Source organism: Passer montanus, unplaced genomic scaffold (genome assembly GCF_014805655.1).
Source record: "Passer montanus isolate IOZ18808 unplaced genomic scaffold, ASM1480565v1 scaffold178, whole genome shotgun sequence".
Classification (NCBI taxonomy): Eukaryota; Metazoa; Chordata; class Aves; order Passeriformes; family Passeridae; genus Passer; species Passer montanus.
In genome coordinates, this window is record NW_024365159.1 from 76,148 (window position 1) to 99,293 (window position 23,146).

General features: G+C 51.9%; 1 protein-coding gene across 2 annotated transcripts; it reads left to right on the forward strand.

The window, feature by feature from the left end:
* The first annotated feature begins 268 nt into the window (after nt 1-268).
* Nucleotides 269-7,992, forward strand: ASB1 (ankyrin repeat and SOCS box containing 1). 2 transcript variants are annotated; one of them, XM_039704613.1, is made up of 5 exons: nt 269-431; nt 823-964; nt 2,503-2,805; nt 5,813-6,198; nt 7,617-7,992. In XM_039704613.1, the coding sequence occupies exons 1-5, from the start codon at nt 371-373 to the stop codon at nt 7,748-7,750; spliced, it is 1,026 nt and encodes a 341-aa protein (XP_039560547.1). In that variant the 5' UTR covers nt 269-370; the 3' UTR covers nt 7,751-7,992. The 2 variants fall into 2 exon arrangements, with proteins under 2 accessions (XP_039560547.1, XP_039560548.1); XM_039704614.1 differs by lacking the exon at nt 269-431 and adding an exon at nt 680-737 and having other exon boundaries at nt 818-964.
* Nucleotides 7,993-23,146: the final 15,154 nt, after the last annotated feature.

Genomic DNA, 23,146 nt, shown 5'->3' on the forward strand with positions numbered 1-23,146 from the left:
GAATGAAGATGGTGAAGGGATGAGGAACAGCTGAGGGCACTTGGCTTGTTCAGCTTGGAGAGGAGGAGGAGGAGAGAGAGAGGAGGTCTCAGCGTGGCTGGCAGCTTCCTCCCGAGGGACAGCTCCAATCTCTGCTCTCTGTGACAGGGACAGCACCTGAGGGAGTGGCTGGAGCTGTGTCAGAGGGGGTTTAGGTTGGATTTTAGGAAAAGGTTCTTCCCCCAGAGGGTGCTGGGCACTGCTCAGGCTCCCCAGGGAAAGGGCACAGCCCCGGGCTGCCAGAGCCCAAGGAACATTTGAACAATGCTCCCAGGGATGTCCAGGCTGGGATTGTTGGGGTGTCTGTGCAGGGTTACACTGGAGGATTCTCATGGATCCCTTCCAAGTGAAGATCCCGGAAGCTGCGCTGCGGGAAAACCGAGATAAGACCGGTAAAAGGACCAGAAGCGGGGAGACCAAGAGCCCATGAGGCTGCGGGCAGCTGTCCGAGCCCTGCCCGCTGTCCTGGCTCCGGCGTGCCCGCAGCAGGAGCCCGCAGCCGCAGCTCCCTCAGCAAATCCAGGGCGGCTGGCGGCGGCGGGGAGGATCCACCTTAACGGGAGCAGGAAGCGAGCCGGGCCCAATCAGGCCGGGAAGGGAGGCCGGGAAGGAGGGGCCGGGGGAGGGCCCGGGGCCGGCGGGGGAGCGGGGCCGGCGGGCGCGATGGCGGAGGGCGGGGACGCGGCCGCCCCGGGCAGGTACCGTGGGGTCCCGGGGCGGTGGGGTCCGTGTCCCCCTTTGCCGGCCCTGTCTCACCCCGCCGTGTGCCGCTCTCCAGCGCAGGTCGCAACCTGAAGGAGTGGCTGCGGGAGCAGTTCTGCGACCACCCGCTGGAGCGCTGCGAGGACACCCGGCTGCACGACGCGGCCTTCGTGGGGGACCTGCCCACGCTGCGCAGCCTGCTGCAGGACGAGAGCTTCCAGAGGTGGGCATGCAGCCCGGGACACGGCAGCCGCCGTCCCCGGGTGCGCCAAGCCCCGTCCTGCCTGGCCTGGGAGACTGCCAGGGATGGGGGTTTTGTGGGAGAGGTGTCAGGGAGGATGCTTCGTGCTCGCTGCTGCGCCTTTCGGGGGCTCCCATCCCGGCCCTTTTTCTTGTGACAGGTGTCAGGGTGTTCTCCCCACTGTTCCCACAGCCTGCACCTGTTTGGGAGTCCCATCCCACCCGCTGGTTTTGGGGAGAGCTGTTTCCTAGGATGTTCTCGCTGTCTCCACAGCCTGCTCCTTTTGGTGACCCCCATCCATTGCATGGTTTGGGTAGGAAGGGACCTCAAAGCTCATCTTATCCCACCTTCTGCCGCAGCCAGGGACACCTTCCACTATCCCAGCTTGCTCCAAGCCCTGTCCAGCCTGGCCTTGGACGGTTCCAGAGGATTTTATGGGAGAGGTGTCAGGGTGGCAGGATGCTCCCCTTTCCCCTGGATCATTCCCCTGGTTTCCCAGGAGGCAGATCTCACAGCTGCTCATGATGCTGTGGCAGCTGTGCATGAACTCTTTTCAGATCAGGATAGGAATGTGATACCAGGAAAACGGGAGCCTACGGATAATGGGGAAAACATACAAAAGGGATTATAATCAACTATAAACCTGAAACACCCCATGTTACAAAATCTGCCCAGTGCTAACCCTGTGACTGTGGGGATAGTTAATTAATTTTCCTGCATCATGGAGAAATCTGCTTAGAGTGCTAAATGTTTCCCAGCCTCAAAAAAAAAAAAAGTGTTATTTCAGCAAAAAATGAGAACGAGCCAGCCCTTCCCTCTGCTACCTGGGCAGCTGGGGCTCTTGGGACCCTCGGGCTGAGGGTTTTTTGTGGGAAAAAGCAGAGTTTGACAGGAAGAGGAGGGTGGGACCCACAGCTCCATTCAACAAGTGATGGAGTGAGCAGAGGAGTGATGTCTTTGAATTTGGAGGTAGATCTGGACCTGAAAGCTCATCCTAATCCTAACCCTAAACGGGCAGGGACACTTTCCACTGGACCAGGTTGCTCCAAGCCCTGTCCAGCCTGGACTTGGACACTTCCAGGAATGGGGCAGGCATAGCTTCTCTGGGCTACCAGTTTGGGACATCTCCCTTTACAAAGAGAGAGAAGGGAGAGGTTGTTTTGGTTTTTTTATAGGTGATTTTTGAGGTGGGGTTTGTGCCGGTGTGCAGCCCCTGGCACAACTAAAGCCCACCATTCCAAGCACTGCTCTGCTTCAGTCAGGCGATTGACAGGAGCTTTTTGGGGCTGCCAAAAGTGCCAGACATCAGAGAATCCTATCCTGAGTGGAAGGGACCCACAGGGACCATCCAGTCCAAGCCCACAGACCCCCCAACAGCCCCACCCTGCGCACCCCTGGCAGCGCTGTCCAAACCCTCAGCCTTGGCGCCGTGCCCTTTCCCTGGGGAGCCTGGGCAGTGCAGGGGGCACCCTCCTGGAGGGAATGGGGCTGCCCTAACCGCGTGTCCCCCCTAACCACAGCCGGATCAACGAGAAGTCGGTGTGGTGCTGCGGGTGGCTGCCCTGCACGCCGCTGCGCATCGCCGCCACCGCCGGCCACGGGCCCTGCGTGGACTTCCTGCTGCGCAAGGGCGCCGAGATCGACCTGGTGGACGTCAAGGGCCAGACGGCTCTCTACGTGGCCGTGGTCAACGGGCACCTGGAGTGTGCCAGGATCCTGCTGAAGGCCGGCGCTGATCCCAACGGCAGCCGGCACCACCGCAGCACGCCGGTGTACCACGCGGCGCGCGTGGGCCGCGCCGACATCCTGCAGGAGCTCATCAGGTCAGAGCCCGGCGCTGCCTCTCCCTTTCCCTGCTCCCTTCCCTCCTCGCCTGGCTGCAGCCTCCACACCGCGTGGGCTGGAGAGGAGAGGGTGGAGAGGTGCCCAAAGGGGCGTCCTTGGATTTCCCGTCACTTGGCCTTGGCAACGGGGCTGTTCCCACCTGTTCCAATGAGTCTCCAGTTCTGAGCCTGCCATCCAGTCCTATCCAAACCTTGCAATTCCCCCAACTTCCATCATGCCCTTGACTGGAGGTAGTTGAGCGGTGGATTCCCCCAACAAATTTCCCTGTGTGTTGGGTTTTCCCTCAGGCAGCTCCCTTGCCAGCACCAGCAGGGCTCAGGGTGTAGCAGGAGGTTGTGGGAACTTGAATTGTTCCTTCTGTGGCGTGCCCTGATTATTCCTTCTTTTAAAATGGGAGGATTTCTGTCCAAGGGATTGTTCTGGACAACTATGTGGGCCGTGGGTGCCAAATAATAAGGGATCATAATGGGAAAATGTAGGTTGCAGAGAGAAACAGTGAAAAGGGAAGAAAATTGAAGGAATCCTTTTGATGACCTCAAATGCTAGAAAATAACAAAAGGATTTGAATAGGAAAATACTCAAAATCCTTGGGGATTTTCTTCCTTTTTTGAATTTTCGTGCAAGTACAGCTTGGAGGAAGAAGGGGAGATAATCCCCCCCTCCTTGTTCCTTTCCCAACAAGCTGACAGGAGGATGTTCCCATCAGCACAGGCTTGTTGATACAGGGTTCAGCTTGCTGCATTCCCAAAAATCTCCCCTGCTCTCTCCACCCAGGCAGGGTGAAATGTAGCAAATGGTATTTCAGCAGCACAGGGAGAGCTGATGCGTTGATTTATGTGTCTGCTCCTTGGGATACCTCACCAGCAATATTAAAAGCAAGATTTTGGACAGCTTTCAGGATTAAAAATTAACTGGAGTTTGTCCAATCTCTTTTTATTAGGCAATGTCTCTCCCAAGGCTGCTAAGCTAATACCAAATTGTCAGATTGCCCAAAATTTCAAATATCTCAGAGTAGGGATTTCAGAGATCTGTGCAGAGTTACTTAGTGAAAAATGCAGCCTTTATGTTGCAGGGATTTTTAAAATGTTAGATCCACAGGATTTGGCAGGGAGAGTGCAACGAGGAAGACACTTTTCCTGAGATAGGAGGGAATATTTGAGAGAACCTGAACCCAGTCATGTGTGCTGCAGGTGTGTAAACATCACCTGGTTTGAAAATCCTGTGGTAGCCCTGTTGGGATCTCTGAGCATTCCTACAAGTGCTGAACCGAGCAAGAGGTGAAATCCCATCCATGAGCAGTAAATCCACACGTGGCTGTGGAGTGGGGATCCATTTTACTGGGAGGCTGCTGGAAATATTTAGGTTTCAAATGCCAGGGTATAAGTGACATTCCTCATAATTTGGGATCATGCTGTAGTGGGATCCACTGCTGCCTGTAGTGGAGCTGAGGGTAGCAAGGATGAAAGGATCCTTTTGCCAGGCTAGAACTGGGACAAAGAGAGCTGCCAGACCACCCCCATCCCTCAGGTGCATGTCTGACCCTGCTAAAAGTAGAATCTGGGGGTTTGCTTTGAATTGAGGGCTTCTACTGAGAATTTTGGTGGTAATAATGGGGGAAGAAAGGACTGGAATGAAGGGAGATCTGCTGTCTGCTCAGGAGGCTGTGGCCTTACAACAGCCCTGTGGAAGTCTCAGAGCAGCACAGATAACTCTGTCCAAATGCTTGTGTAATCTGATTTTAAGGGGGAAAATACACTTTGTGCCATTTGCAGCTCTTAGAGGAGTCTCTCAGCCCTTGTTCTGGGTGTGCTTAAGTGGAATGAGACTCTTGCCATGCTCAGAACTGCAGGATTTGGTTAAATATTTGCCGGATAGGGAGCGGTCCCCGCTGGTTTCAGTGAGAACTGAGCCTCCTTTGAGGTAGCTTTTGTCCCCAGGTATTTTCCTTGGTTTTATGAACTCCTGAAAGGAATATCATGCTATCTAGGAAAAACCTGGTTCTCTGAGTGCTCCGTTTGCAATCTGGGGAGGGAGACTGGTGGGTGAAGGAACCTTTTCTCCCTCTGTGGGTAGAACGGACAGGGCTTTGGATTAAAACCAGCTACTCCTTAGGGATTGTGTTGTCTTCCTCCTTCTTCCCATCCAGGCTGCATGAGAGGTGCATGGAATTACTGTCCCCACTGCCTGAGGGAATCCCCAGCAGATTCCAGCCCCTCCAGCTCCTTTGGGAGCTGGGTTTGTCACAGATGTTTCGCTGTGGAGTGCAGATTCCTGTTTCCATTTCCCTGCTGTTTGGGATCGAGCGCCTGTGTTGCTTTTTTGGCCCGTTTTACCCTCGTAGGGAAGTTATTTCAGCATCCCTCTTCAGTGGAGTCATCTGGAAACATCCCTTCTCCCCAGGCAGCTCGTTAGCATCCAGCATTACGTGGTGCTGGCTCAGGGCTGAGCCATCCCTGGTGCCAAGGCACGAGAGGAGAGAAAATACAGCTAAAAGTTCCTGGATTGAGATAAGGAATGGGAGAGATAAGGACTAGGGGGGATGAGGAAGGAGAGAGATCACTCACTAAATGCCATCATGGCCAAAACAGACTCGGGGCTATAAAATTAATTTATTCCTAATAAAATCAGAGCAGGGTAATGAGAACTGGAGTCAATCTTCAAAAACACCTTCCCCCACTTCTCCCTCCTTCTCGAAGGGAAGCTTCTGAAAGAAGCCACCCCTGTAGCCTCCCACCACCAAAACCTGGCCATGCAAACCCAATCCTTCAGGAGGGCAAGGATGTTGCTGTTCCTTCTCTCTCCAAATCCTGGGCTCTTGTGAGCAGGGAAACATCTTTACTTCTCGGAGATGTTGTCCTCACTCAGAAGCGCTGCCAGGCCCATCTGAGGGTAGGGATGGGCAGCTTCCAGGGGTTCTCACTCCACGCATGCCCTTCAGCCTCCTCCCTTGCCATTCCCAACCTTCCCTCCCTCTCCCTGGAGCAGGCACGGCGCGGACGTGGACGTGAACCAGCAGCTGGCGTCCCGCGGGCCGGGCGCGGCGCCGCGGCCGCTGACCACGCTGGTGGTGTGCCCCCTGTACATCAGCGCTGCCTACCACCACCTGCCCTGCTTCCGCCTGCTGCTCCAGGCGGGAGCCGACCCGGATTTTAACTGCTGCGGGCCCATCAACGTGCGCGGCTTCTCGCGGGGCTCGCCCGTGTGCGTGCTGGACGCCGTCCTGCGGCACGGCTGCGAGCCCGCCTTCGTCCGCCTCCTCGTTGACTTCGGAGCGGACCTCAACCTCGTCAAGGTGGAGGCCCTGGCAGTCGAGGCCACGGGGAGGGTCAAGGTGAACGCCGAGGCGCTGGAGGTGTTCAAAGAAGCGAGGGGTGAGTGGGTTTGGCTCCCCGGGAGAGCACTTTGGAGAGGCTGTTTGGAACTGAAGGTGCTGGTGGGGTGGGTGTTGCTGTCTTCGCTTCAAGGACCGTCAGCAATTAGATAATGGGGTCCAGCAAGCTGGCAAACAAAGCATTAGTGACTTCTCCGCTCCCTGCCTTTCCCCTGTTGCATTTTGTACCTTCACACGGTGTTTTCCCCTCTTGAGTCCTTCAGCAGTCCAACCTCTGTCTGTTACTCCGCCTTTTTCATTTCTCCCAGCTCTTTTCCATTGCCCACTCATGTAGACTAGGCATTAGGGTCCTATCTGAGCTGTGGATCACCAGAGGCATCCAGTTCTCCAGAGCCACACAGGTGTGTCCCAGCTGTTCCTGTGTGACCCTGGGCTCTGGATCCAGGAGGGAGTTTAGTCTGGACAGACTGGTTGGGAAGGAAAGCCACAAACAGGGGTAAAAAGGGGCAGGAGGAGGCTCGGATGGAGATGGAAAAAGGTGGGGAAAAGCGCAGCACCTCGGAAACCCACCTGAAGGTTGGTTTTCTACCTGAAGGTGAAGGCCACAGCTTTGCACCAGGGGAAGAAGTGGGGTTTCCCTCTTGAACTCCAGAGAATTTTCAGAGGAATTCAGGCTGTGGGATACAATTCATATCCCCAGGTTACTCATCTTTGCATGGGACTGGTTTTCAAGCCTGCCTGGGATTCTGAGGAGCGAGGCTCACATAAGCTGGAGTTCCATTAGGCTTGGGTTTAGGAGGCAAATGGGACTCCTCAGGTGGAGCATATGGGATAATGGAGTGATGCCATGGAGTTCCAGTTCGTGAATCAACATGGGCACCGCCATCCTCTTGTCCCTGTGCTGGAAGAGCTCTCCATGGACTCAAAGGAAGCGCTCAAAAGAAAGTTGGGATAAGGCCTGAGCTGGCCATTAGTGCTGTTGACATAATTTTAAAATTATCCAGATAGAACTGTGGAGTTGGAAGGGATCCACAGGGATCATCCAGTCCAACCCCTGGCCCTGTACAGACCCCCCAACAATCCCACCCTGTGCATCCCTGGGAGCATTGTTCAAATGTTCCTTGGGCTCTGGCAGCCTGGGGCTGTGCCCATTCCCTGGGGAGCCTGGGCAGTGCCCAGCACCCTCTGAGGGAAGAACCTTTTCCTGAAATCCAACCTGGCACAGCTCCAGCCGCTCCCTCAGGTCCTGCTGTGGGCTTGGCAGTGATGGCTTCCATGGTCTCCAGCCCATCCTGCCTTCCAGCCTGCCCATGTGGTTGGAAATCTGCTCCAAGCCCAGGAGGTTTGACCTCCTCACCAGGCGGGATTTGTGCACACTCAGCTCTCCCGGCCTGCCTCCGTGCTGCTGTTCTCCCTCCCTGTTTCCCCAGTAATCCTTCCCTGTGTTTTTCCTTGCAGGCCGCGCCCGGAGCCTCTTGTCTCTGTGCCGCATAGCTGTGCGGAGAATCCTTGGCAAATCCCGCCTGGATCTGATCCCCAGCCTTCCCATCCCAGACCCCATTAAACAATTTTTACTCCATGAACACAGTTAAAGGGCGGCTGGCTGCTTTTGGGGACAGTTTGACTTGGTAGATGAGTGCCCTGACAGAGCCAGGTGCCAATCCTGCCTCTTTTTCCTTCATGGAGTGCACATAATTCCCTGCTCCTGTGGATTTTTTTTCTCCTCCAGATTTAGGGTGCAGTGATTCAGTGTCTTATCTCCTTGGGGAGAGGCTGCTAAACGTGTGTGGGTGTTATTCGAGCAAATACAATATATCCTGTAGCTGTTGGCAAATGTGTAACCTCTGTTACTGATCTGTGTCACACACACACCTGGGGTCTCTGTGGCACTTCTGTGTGGGGAAAGTGTCCCTACTTCACTATTTTTCCCATCACAGAGGATAAACCCAGAACTTCTACCTACATTTTACTTCATATGCCGTGGTAAGACCAGAGAAAACTCACCCAGATCCACGAAACAGGTCTGTTTTGTTTGCACTGTGGAAAAGGGAGAAAAAAGGGGTTTATTTTGAGGAGTTGGGAGATTTCGTGCTTCTAATCATAGTGTTGCATCCAGCAGCCTGGGCTCCTTTGACTTCCAGTGCCTCTTCATGCCAAAACTCCCAGGAGAGTCATTCTACAGGGAGTCAGTGGCCTTTAGTTGGGATCTCAGGGCCAGCCAGTGATGTGCTCAGTGCAGAGGAATCATTGTCAAAACTTTAGAAGGGTAGAGATGATGGTGCCTCAGGATCTTGGGAAAAATCTCAGGTGATAAATGGTACTTGCTTTAACTTTTCCGATTCAAGTAAAGTCACTGTGTTATAAGTTTTAATTTTTTTGGATGATTTTTCTTTGCTAGCTCCACTTCCCCTGCTCATCCAGCTGGCAAAGGTAATTTTCCAGATTTGACCTTAAAGACCAGAGAATCCCAGCTTGGTTTGGGTTGGGAAGGACCTTAAAGCTCACCTCCAAGGGCAGGGACACCTTCCACTATCCCAGGTTGCTCCAAGCCTTGTCCCTGTACCCTCTGGGTTTACCCCATAGGCCTCAATGCTGGCTCCAAAACGTTCTTTTCCCAGAGGCATAAATAAATGCAAAAGCAAACCAAAGCAGAGGATATTTCCAGACCTTCTCCAGGTGAGGTGCAGGGGATGTGGAGCTGTGGGCAGGTGAGGAGGGGCAGTTCTGCACCATTCCCTTCCCAGGCCTGCAGCTGGTTTTGGTTTTCCTGGTGCTGGCAGTGAGTCATGCACTGGCTTTATAGAGGTGTGAACATGCCTGGGAGATGCAAACAGGTTGTAAAGCCTCTTGGCACCTTGCTGGGGGATCCATAATGGTTTGCAGGAGCTCACCGTGCTCCTGAGCTCCAGTGTGGGGAGGCAGAAAGTGAGATGGACTGTGTTGAGAAAGTGCCATGGGAACAGTTTTTGGGGTTGGTTTTTCCCTGAGGATTTTTAGTTGCTTTGTAAATGGGACCCCCAGTTGGGGTAAAGGTGGTAGGAAGGATGTGGGGAGAGCTAGAAGCACCCACAAGGATCATCAGTCCAGCTCCTGGCCCTGCAAAGACACCCCAACAATCCCAGCCTGTGCACCCCTGAGAGCATTGTCCAAATGCTCCTGCAGCTCAGGCAGCCTGGGCTGGGGCCATTCCCTGTTCCTGCGCTCAGCCCCCCTCTGGATGGTGGTTCCACCTGGAATGAACTGCAGTGAAATGCCTCAGTGGGAATGTCAGAGGGTGGCCCAGAGAAATTGAGAGAATGGGCTCAGCTCAGTGCTTGATGCAGGTCTGGTCTGTAATTAAAGCTGTTCCGTTAATTAGAGATCCCATCCAAAGCATTCCCCTGAGCATGGATCTCTCCAGGTCTAAGGATGGTTCTCCCAGCCCAGCAGCAAACCAGCCTGAGGTTCATCAGTGGCTTGGAGATGTGCAGAACCAAGCTTTGGAGGGCCTGGATCATCCATCCAACTTCCATCTTCACTGAGGGACTTTGCCTCTGGAAAAGGCCAAACCTTTGGCTTGAGGGCCTGGAATGAGTCCAGCCTGGGGACAACTCACATGAAATTAAGCTGTAAATGCACAGGATTCTGTTGGAATGAAGTCCCTGTGGAGATTGGTTGCTGAGGCTACTCAAACCAGCTTTGCCAAGCTGGTTTAATACACAGAGAATTTGGAATTGTCACTGTAGAGAGATAATTATCTTGAAATAAATTCAGGATATTCATAGACTTCATTGTCACGTCCTATATGGCAAAAGCCTGCATCTTCTGCCTTACTCTGTCCTTTTAAACCCAGGAAACAATAGTCTTCCAGTATGGAATCTCAATAATTCATGCATTTCTATCCTTTCACATTATATAAACAGCATTTCTTTTTGCCTTAGCTTGGACTTCACCATTTTTCCTATGCAGTAAAGCATTCCCTTTTGTAAAGGTATTTTTTCCCATGTTGTCCATAAGGTGTGCTCAGAAAATGTGAGTAAAAATGGAGTTTTGTGAAGCTGTGGGTGAGAAAATAAACATTCCTGCAGTGTACATCCCATCCATTGAAAAATGCCCATTATATTTGTGCTGTATATATAAAGTGTGTGTGGCCTGGCCTTGCTGGAAGCTGGAATGGACAGGATAAGAAGATTTGGCAAATGCTTGAAGAACCAAACGAGGTCTGAAATCAGCCAAGCTGCTCCAAAGCTGTCCTTTCACACTGGCTTTTCTTGTCTTTGTTGCTGGGGGAGGATGTCCAGGGCATGGGATGCTGGTAGCTGGGATCCAAATACCATTTCCTGCTCATCCAGATATCTGGGATATGGCTGGGATCCAAATATCATCCTGCTCAAAGGGTGGGGAAAAGGCATCTGTTGGGTTGAAGTTTTTTTTTTTTTTTTTCCAAATACCATTTCCTGCTCATCCAGATATCTGGGATATGGCTGGGATCCAAATATCATCCTGCTCAAAGGGTGAGGGAAAGGCATCTGTTGGGTTGAAGTGGGGTTTTTTTTGGTTGGTTTTGGAGGTTTTGTTTGTTTGTTTGTTTCTTGTTTTTCAATCCCCGCAGTCAAGTAAAGCCCTTTTTAGCCCAACTTGAGTTACAGTACCTTTTTAGCCCTCCTTCTTCCAGTGGAGAGAACTGTGGCAGGACACAACAGAGGGGACAAAGTGCCACTTCCACAAGTGCCTGTTGGCTTTTCCCGGAGTCGAAATGGTTTGGGACAGCAGCAGGATCAGACCTGAGGGCGGGTGGGAGGTACCTGTGGTGAGCCTGGATCCACCTGCTGCCCAATAAAGAGCAGGATGGCTCTGGATTTGGGAAAGCCCGGATGCTGCCGGTCTCTCCCTGGGCTGTAGCCACTGGAGGGGGCCGGAGAACCGCGGTCCCTGCCTGGGGTTACAGGGACAGCGCCGGTGCCACTCCTGCCTCGCCCCTCCCGGGCCATGTTCAGGGCATCCTGAATTTTCTCCACCTTCACACCGGGCTGAAGAGGGCTCTTTAAACCTCTCATTTCTGCCCTTGCTCCCTCGGTCCCTCTGGAAATGCAGCTCCTCAGTTTGTCTTGGCATGCAAGGAGATGTAATTCCTCAAAATATTTTTTAGCATTTTTATTTTGTGGCATTTTCACTGGAAAACTCCCTACAAGCTTGAGCAGCAAGAGTTTCTGCTGGTTGCTCTGTTTTTCCTGAGGATTAGCATGTGTACCTGAGGATTTAGTCCATGCAGCTGCCTCCGGGCAAGGGCACAGTCCCTTTTTTAGGATTCCTGCTTTTTTCACTTGGGAGATGTTTGTCTGATCTGGTGCCAGTGCTTCCTCTGAAGGCAAAACCAGAGTTTTTCCTGAATTGGAAGAAAAGGATCAAATGGTCTGGAATTATGGTGATGAAAAACAAAGCCAAACAAGCCCTAATATTAAATTTTAACACTTCCACCCTCAATATTCTTCTAATTTGGAGCGTATCCCCCCTGCCTCTTCATGCATCTCCCCCAGGCCACCCCAAATTGTTACCCACAAGTCAGTGACAACACCTCTGTGCTGCAGCTTGGAACTGGAGATTTATCCTCAAACAAGAGAGATCTGAGCTGCCAGTTTGGGGGCAATAAATGTGGAATTGTTTAAAGGAATTGCTTATTATTTACCTGTGCCCTCCAGGACAGACAAGCTGGGATTTCTGGTCCCCTCTCACTGAATTTCCTGTGTGACAGACTCACCTGAGAGCCTGTCCTTGCTTTTATAACAGCATTGCAACATGTTCCTTGTTACTCACGCTCGTTAATCTCATTCTAAGATCTGCAGCAGTGAGGAAAATATTTCTTCTTGCACTGTGTGATGCCCAAATATTCACTCTGGGCTATGAGAGCTGACCAAATCTCTGGCAGTCTCAAAGCATTTCCTCTAGGATCTGTTGTTCCCACTCCCCAGGCGCTGCTGGGGAAGCCCCAAGTTATTTAACTTTTTATTGTTGTTGTTCCCCATCAGCTCCTCCAGCTTTGTCTTCCTTCCCAGAAGAGCTCTTTGTGACCCCTGCAACTTGCAACCCCGAAGAAAAAGAAAGAAGAGGGTTGTGGAAGAAAAAGAAGGAAAAGGTTCTGGCTGCCCCATCCCTGGAGGTGTTCCAGGCCGGGTTTGACAGGGCTTGGGGCAGCCTGGGATGGTGGAAGTTGTCCCTGCTCATGGCAGGGGATGGAATGGGATGGGCTTTACGGTCCCTTCCCACCCAAACTTTCTGGGATTCCATGGAGAGGGCAGAGGCTGCCCAAGCCCTCCCAGCCCTGCACAGTGAGAGGAGGCTGCAGCCCCCAGGGAGCTCATCCTCCCACCTGCATCCAGCACCTTTCCCATCCTCCCACCTGCATCCAGCACCTTTCCCATCCTCCCACCTGCATCCAGCACCTTTCCCATCCTCCCACCTGCATCCAGCACCTTTCCCATTCCCTCACCTGCATCCAGCACCTTTCCCATTTTTCCCTCTTCATCCTGCACTTCTCCCCCCAGCCCACATGCGCTGCTCTGTTTTCCACCTCTTGTCACTTGTTTTGCTGGTTCCCCTTGTTCGTGCCTGGGAGAGGGCTGCAGTGTGCTGTTGTTTACAGAAAGTGCTCTTTGTTTCCCTGGCCTGGAGCATCTGGTGTTTGTGAGAGGCACGGCACAGCTTTCCAGCAGAAACTCAGCCAGCCCCAGCATGCCTGGCCAGGAGTCCACGTGTGCCACCACGGCCTTGCTCCTAAAAAGGGTCTAAAAACTCCAAAGTGAGACGAGCCAGGCTGGACAGGGCTTGGAGCAGCCTCGTGGAAGGTGTCCCTGCTCATGGCAGGGCGCGGAACAGGACGGGTTTTAAGACCTTTTCCAACCCAAAGCGCTCTGTGATTCCACAATCCAGCACGGAGAGATAAATGAAGGCAGGATGGGTAGGATGGAGCAGGAGAGCTTTGTTGATTTATGGCTCCAGCCATTCCCCCCAAGGCATCAGGATGATGGACGATCTGTGCACGCTCCCCTCCCCGTGGCACAGGCTGTCCAGGAGCTTTCCAAACATACCAGGGTGAGGTGATGCTTGCAGACACGGCATTCCCGCTGATGGCGCCTTTCCACAATCAGCTGAAAGCTGCTCGGGGAATTTGGGAAGCTGGGCTCCAGCCATGATCTGCTTGGCCAACCCTGCACTTGCCTTTCATTTTAATAATTTGGCGACATCCATTTATTTTAACATTTCGCAAAGCGGGGCCTGCGTTTCCTCAGAGAAAATGAGAGTTGAAGGATGGTAAAATGCCTCCATAAATTGGAAGTTAAATTAAGAAACAGCTTTTAGAGCACTGAGTGCTGTAAGCCCCACGTTGTGGTGTCACTCACGGCATTGTGAGCCTGTGGTACCCGTTGGAGGCATGGGAGATTTAGGAGGCACATGGAGTGGGCTGGATTGTTTGGTGAGTGTTTCTGAGCCTGCTTTTGTTTGCAGTTGGAATGTATTCATGGGTTCACCCCTTGTTTTGCTTCCCACAAGATGCAGTTTTTACCAAAAATGTCTTTTTTTGGGGGGATAGTTTTAGCTCTTGAGCATTTTATATCAGTGTGGGAGCAGCTTCTGGAAGTTTTGTCCTTTTGATCCTATCTTTACACAAGAAGTGTTTATAGGGACCTGGAGTTACAGGACAGTGGGGGAATGGCTTCCCACTGCCAGAGGGCAGGGATAGATGGGATATTGGGAAGGAATTCTTCCCTGTGAGGCTGGGGAGGCCCTGAGGTTGCTCAGAGAAGCTGTGGCTGCCTCATCCCTGATGTGTCCAAGGGCAGGCTGGACAGGGCTTGGAGCACCCTGAGGTACTGGAAGATGCCCACGGCACCTGGACATTCACCTCCAGGTCCATCTTACTGAGCTGGAAAGGAATTTGGCTTTGTACTAAATAGATTGTAAGACTGTTGTCTGAAGGTGTTCAAGGCTTTACCTTCATCCAAGCAACCAATAAATCTTCTAAATACCATTAGGCAAGCAGAAATGCCCAGCTGTCCTAAGTTCCATTTTGTATCAGGTCCTTTAATTACCAACCTCCATTAGTGCAACCTTTCTCCAAGCTGAAGCATTACGGAATCCCAGAGGGAAGGTCCCTTCCAGCCCATCTGGCCCCACCCCTTGCCATGGGCCATCGCTCCAGCCGAGCTGGGGCCAGCTGTGGGATCTGACAACTCAGAGCTATTTTTAACCCAGCAGCCCGAGACAGTGTCTGGTCCCTCTTGCTGGGAGTTGTTCTTGCTGGGTGTTCAGCAGTCTTTGGGCTGGATCCATCAGCTTTCAGCTCAGTGATAACCCGGGATATTTCATGCCCCGTGAACCGTGGAGGATGCAGAGATGTCAGCAGAAGCCCTTGTGCCAATGCAAACAAGGCCAGGAAGTTTTATTGTTCCCATTGCTGGGAACCTTGTTCCTCTTCCCTCTCTGGATGTGTCTGTGCATCAAGAGAGGCCAAAAGGTGCAGGTAAACATAAATTCGTATTGCTGTGCTATCCAAAGACAAAAAATAGGAGAATTAGAGATTATTTGTACATTCAGACTTCTGGAACTCTGTGCGGCTGTGAACAGCTGCAGGTTTGTGCTTGGTTCCCACAAGAGAACTTTCAAAATGCCACAGAGTCATGGTGAGAATGCATCATGTCCACTCTGAACCAGCACAGAATTCACTGGGAAGCCTTGGCTGGACTTTCACTTTGGTTCCCAATTATGGTGTCCATCCAGCTAAAGGAAAAACTCTTCCCCCCGAGAGTGCTGGGCACTGACCAGGCTCCCCAGGGAAAGGGCACAGCCCCAAGGCTGCCAGAGCTCCAGGAGCATTTGGACAATGCTCTCAGGGATGCACAGGGTGGGATTGTTGGGCCAGGAGCTAGACTTGGTGATCCTTGTGGGTCCCTTCCAGCTCTAGAGATTCCATGGTTCTTTTCCCTGGCATGAAAAGCGCTCTCCCAGCTTTGAAGTGCCCGATCTGGTTAGCAGGGGTCAGATGTTGGAACGTAACTGAGGATATTGCATGGGCTGATTAAATCAAGGCATCTGGCATGGATGTCCTCCTGCAGATAGGTTTCCATGGAAAACAGTTCCCATGCCATGAATGTCATCTGGGGATTAGATTACAGATCAGATGGATCTCATGGGCTTCCTGAGACCACCACTCCTCCCAGATGGAAGTGGTTCCACAGCCCAGAGTACTGCTCAGGGGTCAGGCCCTCGGCTCCCTCCTCCTGACGGGATTCCCGATGTTCCTGTGCAGGTGACTCCATCAGTGCATCAGCATTTTGCCTTCCCAGTGTCTGAAGCTGCCTCTTGGCCTCCTCTGCATCCCACACGGGGGATGGAGCAATGAGCTCTCCAGCTTGACGTGGCTCGGATCCCACGGGAACATCCAAGCCTGGGTGCAGCCAGGCCCGTTTTCTCCTTGAACTCAGGGTTTTTCCATCACATCTCCGTGCCCAGACTCCCCGAGCCCGAGCTGGTTGCCGTGGATGAGTGCCACGTCTGGTGGCTGTGATTCACCCCGGCGTGCGGGAAGTCCAACCCAGCGATTCATTTCCCTGCAGCTGCCGAGCACTGACGTTGGTTTAGCCCCGCTGGGGACAGGGAGAGAGGATTTTTCACCAAACGGCCCCAAATGCTGAAGCCCCCACGTGTTTCAGCTCTTACTCACCCTCTCCTAACAGCAGAAGTGGCTGCTCTAAGGATGGGTCAGAGCCTCCCTTCGTGCAAGGTGACGTCGCCCGCTGGAGAAGCAAAACCAGTTTGTACCAGGAGATTTTAATTGGTTCAGGACTTCCAAAGCCCGGTGAGAAATTGGACCTGGGCGAACTTTATTGCTGCACCTTTCACTCTTGATTTTTGCCCCTCTGTTCACCTGCAGAGTTGACAAGGAGCCGTGGATTGTGGGCACTGCATGTTCTGAGTGGCCTGGATGCAGCAGGTGCCAAAGCAGTGCTGAGAGCCCCACACTGCAGCACAGAGCCAGGGGACAGAGGGGCCCGGGGCTTTTGGGGTCTCCAGGCAGATGAGGGACAGGCAGAACTTGATTTTTGGGTATGTTGTGGCTCATGGGACTTGTGTCAGGCTGCAACTCAGCAGGAGCCGGTCTCTTGCTGGTGCTGCCAAGATCCAGGAGTTAATTCTTATTCCATGAGAAGGCCAGAGCTTGCATCCAGCCGGTTCCCTGGGGTGCAGGGAAAGAAACGCTCTGAGAAATAAACACAGACACAAACAAACACCAGACTTGGCGTGCGGCTTCGCAGGCAATGGGAATATCTTTTAGATTCCTGCAGAGGTAATTGGCCTGCAAGGAAGCTTCCCTGCTCTGCCCTTTGGCTCCTGGGGAGGCTCTGCTTGCCAAAATGCTTTGTGGTCCCTTGAGTCGTGCCTGGGCTGGACTCTGTTCTTCTGCCCAGCCCAGCCCAGCCCAGCGCTGTCCCGCGTGCTCGCCCTGTTCCTGATCTAACCTATTCCCAGGGATGTGCTCTGAGCCTCCTTCCCAGGAGCCCCACCCTCTTGTCGTGCATTTTATTCCCCTTCTTGGCGCTCCTCACAAAAAAGCTTCCCCAAATCTCCCTTGCTCCTGCTGAGGCTGTCCTTTCTGCAGGGTCTTTCCTGTGTTGCTGGGGCAGGATCTGATCCCACCTGGCTCTTCTCTCCCGAGCCTTTGTTTGCATTTCTCCATACCTTCCTAGAAATCCCAGCCCAAATCCCTGATCTTACCTGCACTGAATAATGCACCAGAGCCTGGATGCTTTACCCCCTCTGCAAGGTGAACATGCCAGTGTTTTCCAGGCTTTCAGAATTCAGGGATTGTAGAGAATCCCACACCTGACAAACCCCATCTTTCTGAGCTGCTGTCTTTCACCCCACCCACCTTCCTTTGGGTTCCTGCATCTTTGCAACTGTTTCTGGAGTCCTAAAATGCTGCCAAATTTTCTCCTGGATCGGGAGGGAGAGGAACTTTGCTCCGTAGCCCCCAAATTGCAGGATGGAAGCAGGTGGAGCTCAGCAGGGCTCTGTCATTCCATGTGGGAATGACAGAGGAAGCATCCCTGGCGTGTGGTGGGCTGGGTGCTATTGATGAAGCTCATTTCAAAATCCCATTTCCAGTGTAAATGGAAGCTTGACCAAGAAAAATGGATTTTTAAGTGGGAATAAAAAGCATTGAGCTGTGCAGAGTCTAATAAATACTCACTTTGGGAAACCAGTGGCTGGTTTGCAGCTTAGGCTGGAGATGCTTTAAAAAAAAATCCATCATTCACCCACAGTGAAAGGCAGTTTAATTCTCAGGGATTCTCCTTCAGGCAGGGACAGTTTTCCTCAGGATCCTCTCTGCATCCCCAAAGCTTGACCTTGCTTCATGCCAAGCAGGGAAAGTGACACCCTATGGTTTTTGAATCACAAATGGAAAATCCATACTGTTTTGGAATAAACAGTGCTGGCCATTAGAGAGTCTATTTGGTTACCATTTGGTTACAACTGCATAAGGAACAGCTCCAGTGGAAAAAAAAAAGAAGAAAAAAAAAAGAGGCAGCAGTAACAGTCAATCGTCACTTTTTTTTTTTCCCCTCTGCCTGGAAAACTTGGAATTTTATGGCCTATGAGCCACAAATTAGAATTGCAGGCAACAGATAAAGCTTGGCTATAAATCCAGCTAATGCCAGTGCCTGCTGGCAGCTGCAAGGCGGAGTTTGTTAAAGTGCCCCTGTCAGAATGGGCCTGAACAGGATCTTTCCCTCCAGCCAGGATCACTAGGTGGGTCTGGATCCCTTTGGAAGAACGGAGCATCCCTGGTGCAGCAGGCAAGCCCTGTCCCCTGGGCAGGGACAAAAGAGGAGGCTGCTGCTCCTGTGGTCAGCACCTGCCATCCCCGAGGCTCCTCCAGCCTTTCCCCCAAAACTGTCCTTTTCCTTCCTTCCTCAGGAAAGAGGATTTCATGGCCACGTCTCCAGAAGATGATTCCCTGTGCCTGTTTGTCCTTCCTCACAGGAAATGTTCCCTTCTCTCTGTCTGTGGCTGCACTCCCAGCTCTCTCCCACCACACTGCCAGAGCAGGACACTGCCCTCTCCGAGTTCAATCTGCAAGGGCCAGGACGAGGTCTCTGGATGAAAAAAATGCTCCAGACATCCCAGACTGGAGTGAATTGCTCAAAGATGTCACCACTTTAGGGCTGGTGAGCTGGGCTGCCAAGCCTCCCAGCGCTGCTCCAGAAGGATCTGGGACCTCTGGTACTTCTGTCTGGAGCAACTCAGGACAGCTCCATGCACGGCGCTCCCATCTTCAGGAAGGAACCCAAAAAGTCTCAGCTTGGGTGTTTCAGTGCCCACTCCTGGTGTTAGTTCATGTCTAGGGCTGCTTCCAACAGGAAACAGGAACAGCCTCAGGCAGTGGCTGCTCTTTCAGGAGCCAAGAGAGGGCAGGAATGGCTGTGCCATCATTTGGGATATCTGGGACATCACATCTGGGACATCACATCTGGGACTTTGTGAGGTCTCGGTCTGAGTTGGTGCAAGGCCACGCTCTGAGCAGCAAAGAGAGTTTGGGCTTTTCCATTCCTGCTTTTGGGCACTTTCAGAGGTCCTTAAATGTCTGAGGTGCCAGGGGAATGTGTGTTCCTAAATCACTGATGGACATTGGGAAGACCTGTCACCTCTCCAGCCATCAGGACAATTGTCTGAGCTGATGGTTTTGTTGTTGACCTTTTGTTGTTGACCATGCAGGGGGGCTTTGGACAAAGGCCTCGAGTGTCAGGGCACAGGGATGGATGAGGATCCCTGCCAGAGGGCAGGGATGGATGGGATATTGGGAAGGAATTCTTCTGTTGTTGACCATGGAGGGGGTTTTGGACAAAGGCCTCGAGTGTCAGGGCACAGGAATGGATGAGGATCCCTGCCAGAGGGCAGGGATGGATGGGATATTGGGAAGGAATTGTTCCCTGGGAGGGTGGGCAGGACTGGCACAGGGTGCCCAGAGCAGCTGTGGCTGCCCCTGGATCCCTGGCAGTGCCCAAGACCAGGCTGGACACTGGGCCTTGGAGCAGCCTGAGATAGTGGAAGGTGTCCCTGCCATGGCAGGGGTGGGATGGGATGAGCTTTAAGGTCCCTTCCATCCCAAACCACTCTGGGATTCTGTGTTTGGTGTGTACAGTCCTGCTGGTTTGTCCTGAAGGGCAGCAGCATCTTTGCCCTGCTTTGGGAGTCTGCAGAATAATTTTCCTTGGATATTCACAGACAGCAGACGAGGATGCCAGGGAGCATGAGGGGAACCTTGAGCCCTCACATCCTGCCTTGGGCTTGTCAAGCCACCAGTTCTGTTGCTCACCAGCACTCCTGGACTCCTGAGATCCCTTTCAGATTGAAGGCAGAACTTCCAGGGGGCCAGAGCCATTTCAGAGCAGCCCAGAATCATTCTCAAATCGATTTACTTACAAAAAATGAGAAAGAAATGGGCTTCTTCCCCTTGTTTTCCATGCCAGCATCATTGATGGAGTATGGTGTACAGGGAAATGTATTTCCTAAACCACCAGGATATCTTTAAATTTTTTTTTTTTATTAGAGTAATTCCTGGACAGCACCCAGGATTTGAAAGACAGATTTAGGAATAAAATCCACACAGGGCCCACAGTGATAAGACCGGTTTTGCTGGTTGACTTGGGAACTAATGCACTGCATGCCAATTATACACATTTCTTCTCCTTTTTTTTTTCTTTATTCCCATTAACCATCACCATTAGCATTTGGACTCAAACAAACAAACAAATAAGCCCATTTAAATCCTGGATATTTTTTTCCCGTCCCTCCAACCATGAATAATTACAAAATAATCACCAAAATCTGGTTTCGTTCGGTGAACGTTTCCAGGTTTTGTTTTCTTTTTCAATAATCCTGGGTTCCAGCAGTCCCACCACCCCCTTGCTTTTATTTTTTGGGAGGCAATTTCAGCTGGTCACATTCCCTGATGCCTGGCACAGCACGATCAGGGAGCATGTGAGCTTTTTTTAATGTATTTCATCTTGACAGGGAACCTTTTCCCTGCCTTTCCTCATGGCCTGAGCACGCAACTTTTCCGAGAACACGGCCCCAAAATCCAGCCCTGCTGCAAAAATGGCAACATCTGCTGGCAAAGCAAGTTTGCTCCCACTTAAAATGCTGGCAGGACCTAAGAGGGCCTTAAAAAAATTCCTTTAATTGGGCTAATTGCATGTGGTTGGAGCCATGTTAAAGCTCAGCTCTGAGTTCAGTGTTTGGTTTATGTGGTTTGGGGTGACGTGAGTTCAGGAAAAAACCCACCCTGCTTACCTGGTTTCCTTTTCCTTGCCCCCCAGGTTTTTTTGTTTTTTTTTTGTGCTTCAGTTTCACCCCAAAGAGGAGGCAAAATTTGCTTCGTTTTGAGCTCAAGTGGGAAACAACCTGAATTTCATCTTGTTTTTACTCAGTGGGATAAATCCCCTTGGATTGTTTAATTGATGTCCTGTGTAACAGCACTTGCTGTGCAGGGCAAGGAAAGCTTCTGGCAGAGCAGGCAGGAATATCAAACTCAAACAAATAAAGGAATTTTCACCCAGTTGCACTGTGCTGCCTTTCTGTGGAGGCAGGAGCCTGCCTTGTGTCAGACCCCAGGTGCCCAAAATGAAGGTTTTCCTTGTTTTATTATTGGAAAACCCAGTGGTGCCTTAAGATATCATTGTGCTGCTCGATCCAGGGAAGGTGGGAGGGGGTCCCAACACAGGCTGTGTTATTTCATTGCTGAAAGCACTTCCCTGCCTCTAGGAAGCCTGTTGGGAATAACATCACTTGGCTTGTGCTCCTTTGGCAAGGACGTTATTTTCCCATCAATCCCTTTAAAATGGTTTAGGATTTTTCCCCGAGATGCTGCTTGCTAATTTTGTGTAAGGACACACACACAGAGGCAGGAGAAAAGGTGGAGGTCTGGGAGGAGGGAAGGTGGGGAGTTCTGGGGAACTGAGGGAGGGATGTGGGTTGGGAATGTTGCACAGTCTCAGGTTTGAAGGAGAGGAGACAGAGTGCCAGTACCACAGAGGAGAAGGAATATCTGTCAGGCTCAGGAATACCTATTGCTTCTTCCAGACTCTTTTTCCTTGTCCCTTCCTTTTTTTTTTCCTTGCTGGGACCTCAGGTCTTCCCTTGGTTCCTGGGGCTCCAAAAGGGAACCCTGGGCTGATCCCAAATCGGGGAGGCTTGTTCAGGAGATCCTTCTTGCTCTAACGTGGATGTCCCACTCTAGAGGCTGCCAGATCCCAGCTTTTCAGGGAGTAAAAATTGTACTTTAACATTTCTGAGATGCTGGGGTTCTCCTTGTGTTGTGTGAGGTCTCCTCTTGTTTCCTTGCTGGAACCTCTCTTGGTTCCTGGGGCTCTGAAGGTGAACCCTTGGCTGGTCCCAGATGTGGGAGGTGGGATCCAGCCAAGAGATCCCTCGTGTTCAAACATGGATACCCCGCTGCAGGAGGCTGCTAGATCCCAGCTTTGGAGGGAGAAACATTGCATTTTAACCTTCCTGAGTCGTTAGGGATCTCCCTGTGTCCTACCAGGCACATGGAAGAGGAGAGGAAGCAGTTATGGGACAAAACCTACTCAGGGACGTATTTCAAGATGCTTTCTGTAAATCCCAGTCCCTGGGTACCCAAGTTTTTATTTTCCATGGATTTACCTCATTAACAGTGCTGTGAGAAGGTGCTCCTGGAAAGAGAGGAAGGCTGAATTAAATGACGATCGAAGCCTTGCAGCCAACGTGGGAACGAGGCCAGTGTCTGGAAGGAAAAGTATTATTAATACTTATAGGAAGAAGATGGCCAAAGTCAGAAACATGTTCCGAACTCCTCCAGAAATAGTACAAAAGAGGTGCCAAAGCCAACAAGTGAAGTAAAGATTTGAGGGCAGGGCAAAGTGCTGAGGGAAATTAAAAGAGTGAGAGGAGTCTCAGACAGTGACACTGTGGCCTCACGAGCTGAGCTGCTCTCTGGGCTCAGCAGGATCAGGAGGTGACTCTGGCCTTCAGGAAGGTGAGCAGCCAGTGAGATGTTTGTCCTGAGATGGCAGCCCCAGCCCTGCCTGCCAGAGGTGACAAATGGGGGGACAAACCCTTCAGTCCTGTAGAATGATGGCTCTTCTCTCTTGTTTTTGCTGCTCTGGAGTGAGCTGGGGGCATCTGGGGTGCTCTGGTTGTCTTTTCAGCTTTAGAAAGGATGAAGGCTTTTGGGACAGGTTTTAAGTACAGCTCCATCCCTAATTTCTGCTCTAAAAATTCAAAAAGCCCCTATTGATTGATGCTGGTGCCCTGGGCAGCCACAGTGCTGAATTCCCAGCTCCATTTCTCTTCCTTCTGGAGCATTCCGAGTTCCTCAGCTGTGCTCTGTTCAATCCCTGGCTTTGGGAGGGAAGGAAGGAACACTGACCACACACAGGCTCCAGGCTGCCCTAGAGAGCCACGGGAGCTTCCCAGCCACCAGCACCGACCCCTCGGGCAGCCAGGGGCAGGGACAGCTGTGCAAACAGAGGGACACCTGTGCAGGGAAGGCCAGGGCAACCAGAGACATCCCTGGCTCCAGAGCTGGCTCCCTGAACCTGCCCTTCTCCTTTGATCTTCACCCCAGCAGCCTCTGTTGCTCCACTTCACCCCACGTTTGTTTCCTCCCTCTTCAGTCCTGAGCCTGATCTCTGTTCCACCTTGGAACTTTCAAAGGCGTCTGAGTGTGTATCTTTCCTCCAGACAGTCAGCATTCCCCAAGAAACTTTTCTTTTCCCCATCCCCTGGGGACCATACTAGGAGGCAGAGCCACCACTTTTCCTGTATTTCCCTGCATTTTCCTGCATTTTCCTGCATTTTGCCTGTTTCCAGCTCTATTTTCTCACCTATGGTTTACTCTTCCCTACAGGAGTCGTTGTGTTCCAAGAATCCGAGACACTCAGCATTCCCCAAGAGGCTTTTCTTTTCCCCAT

Coding starts and splice junctions, on each gene's coding strand:
- ASB1 (XM_039704613.1), top strand. CDS start 371: ATGGATCCCTTCCAAGTGAAGATCCCGGAAGCTGCGCTGCGGGAAAAC. Junction 432..822: donor GGAAAACCGAGATAAGACCG/GTAAAAGGACCA, acceptor TCTCCAGCGCAG/GTCGCAACCTGAAGGAGTGG. Junction 6,199..7,616: donor GGTGTTCAAAGAAGCGAGGG/GTGAGTGGGTTT, acceptor TTTTCCTTGCAG/GCCGCGCCCGGAGCCTCTTG.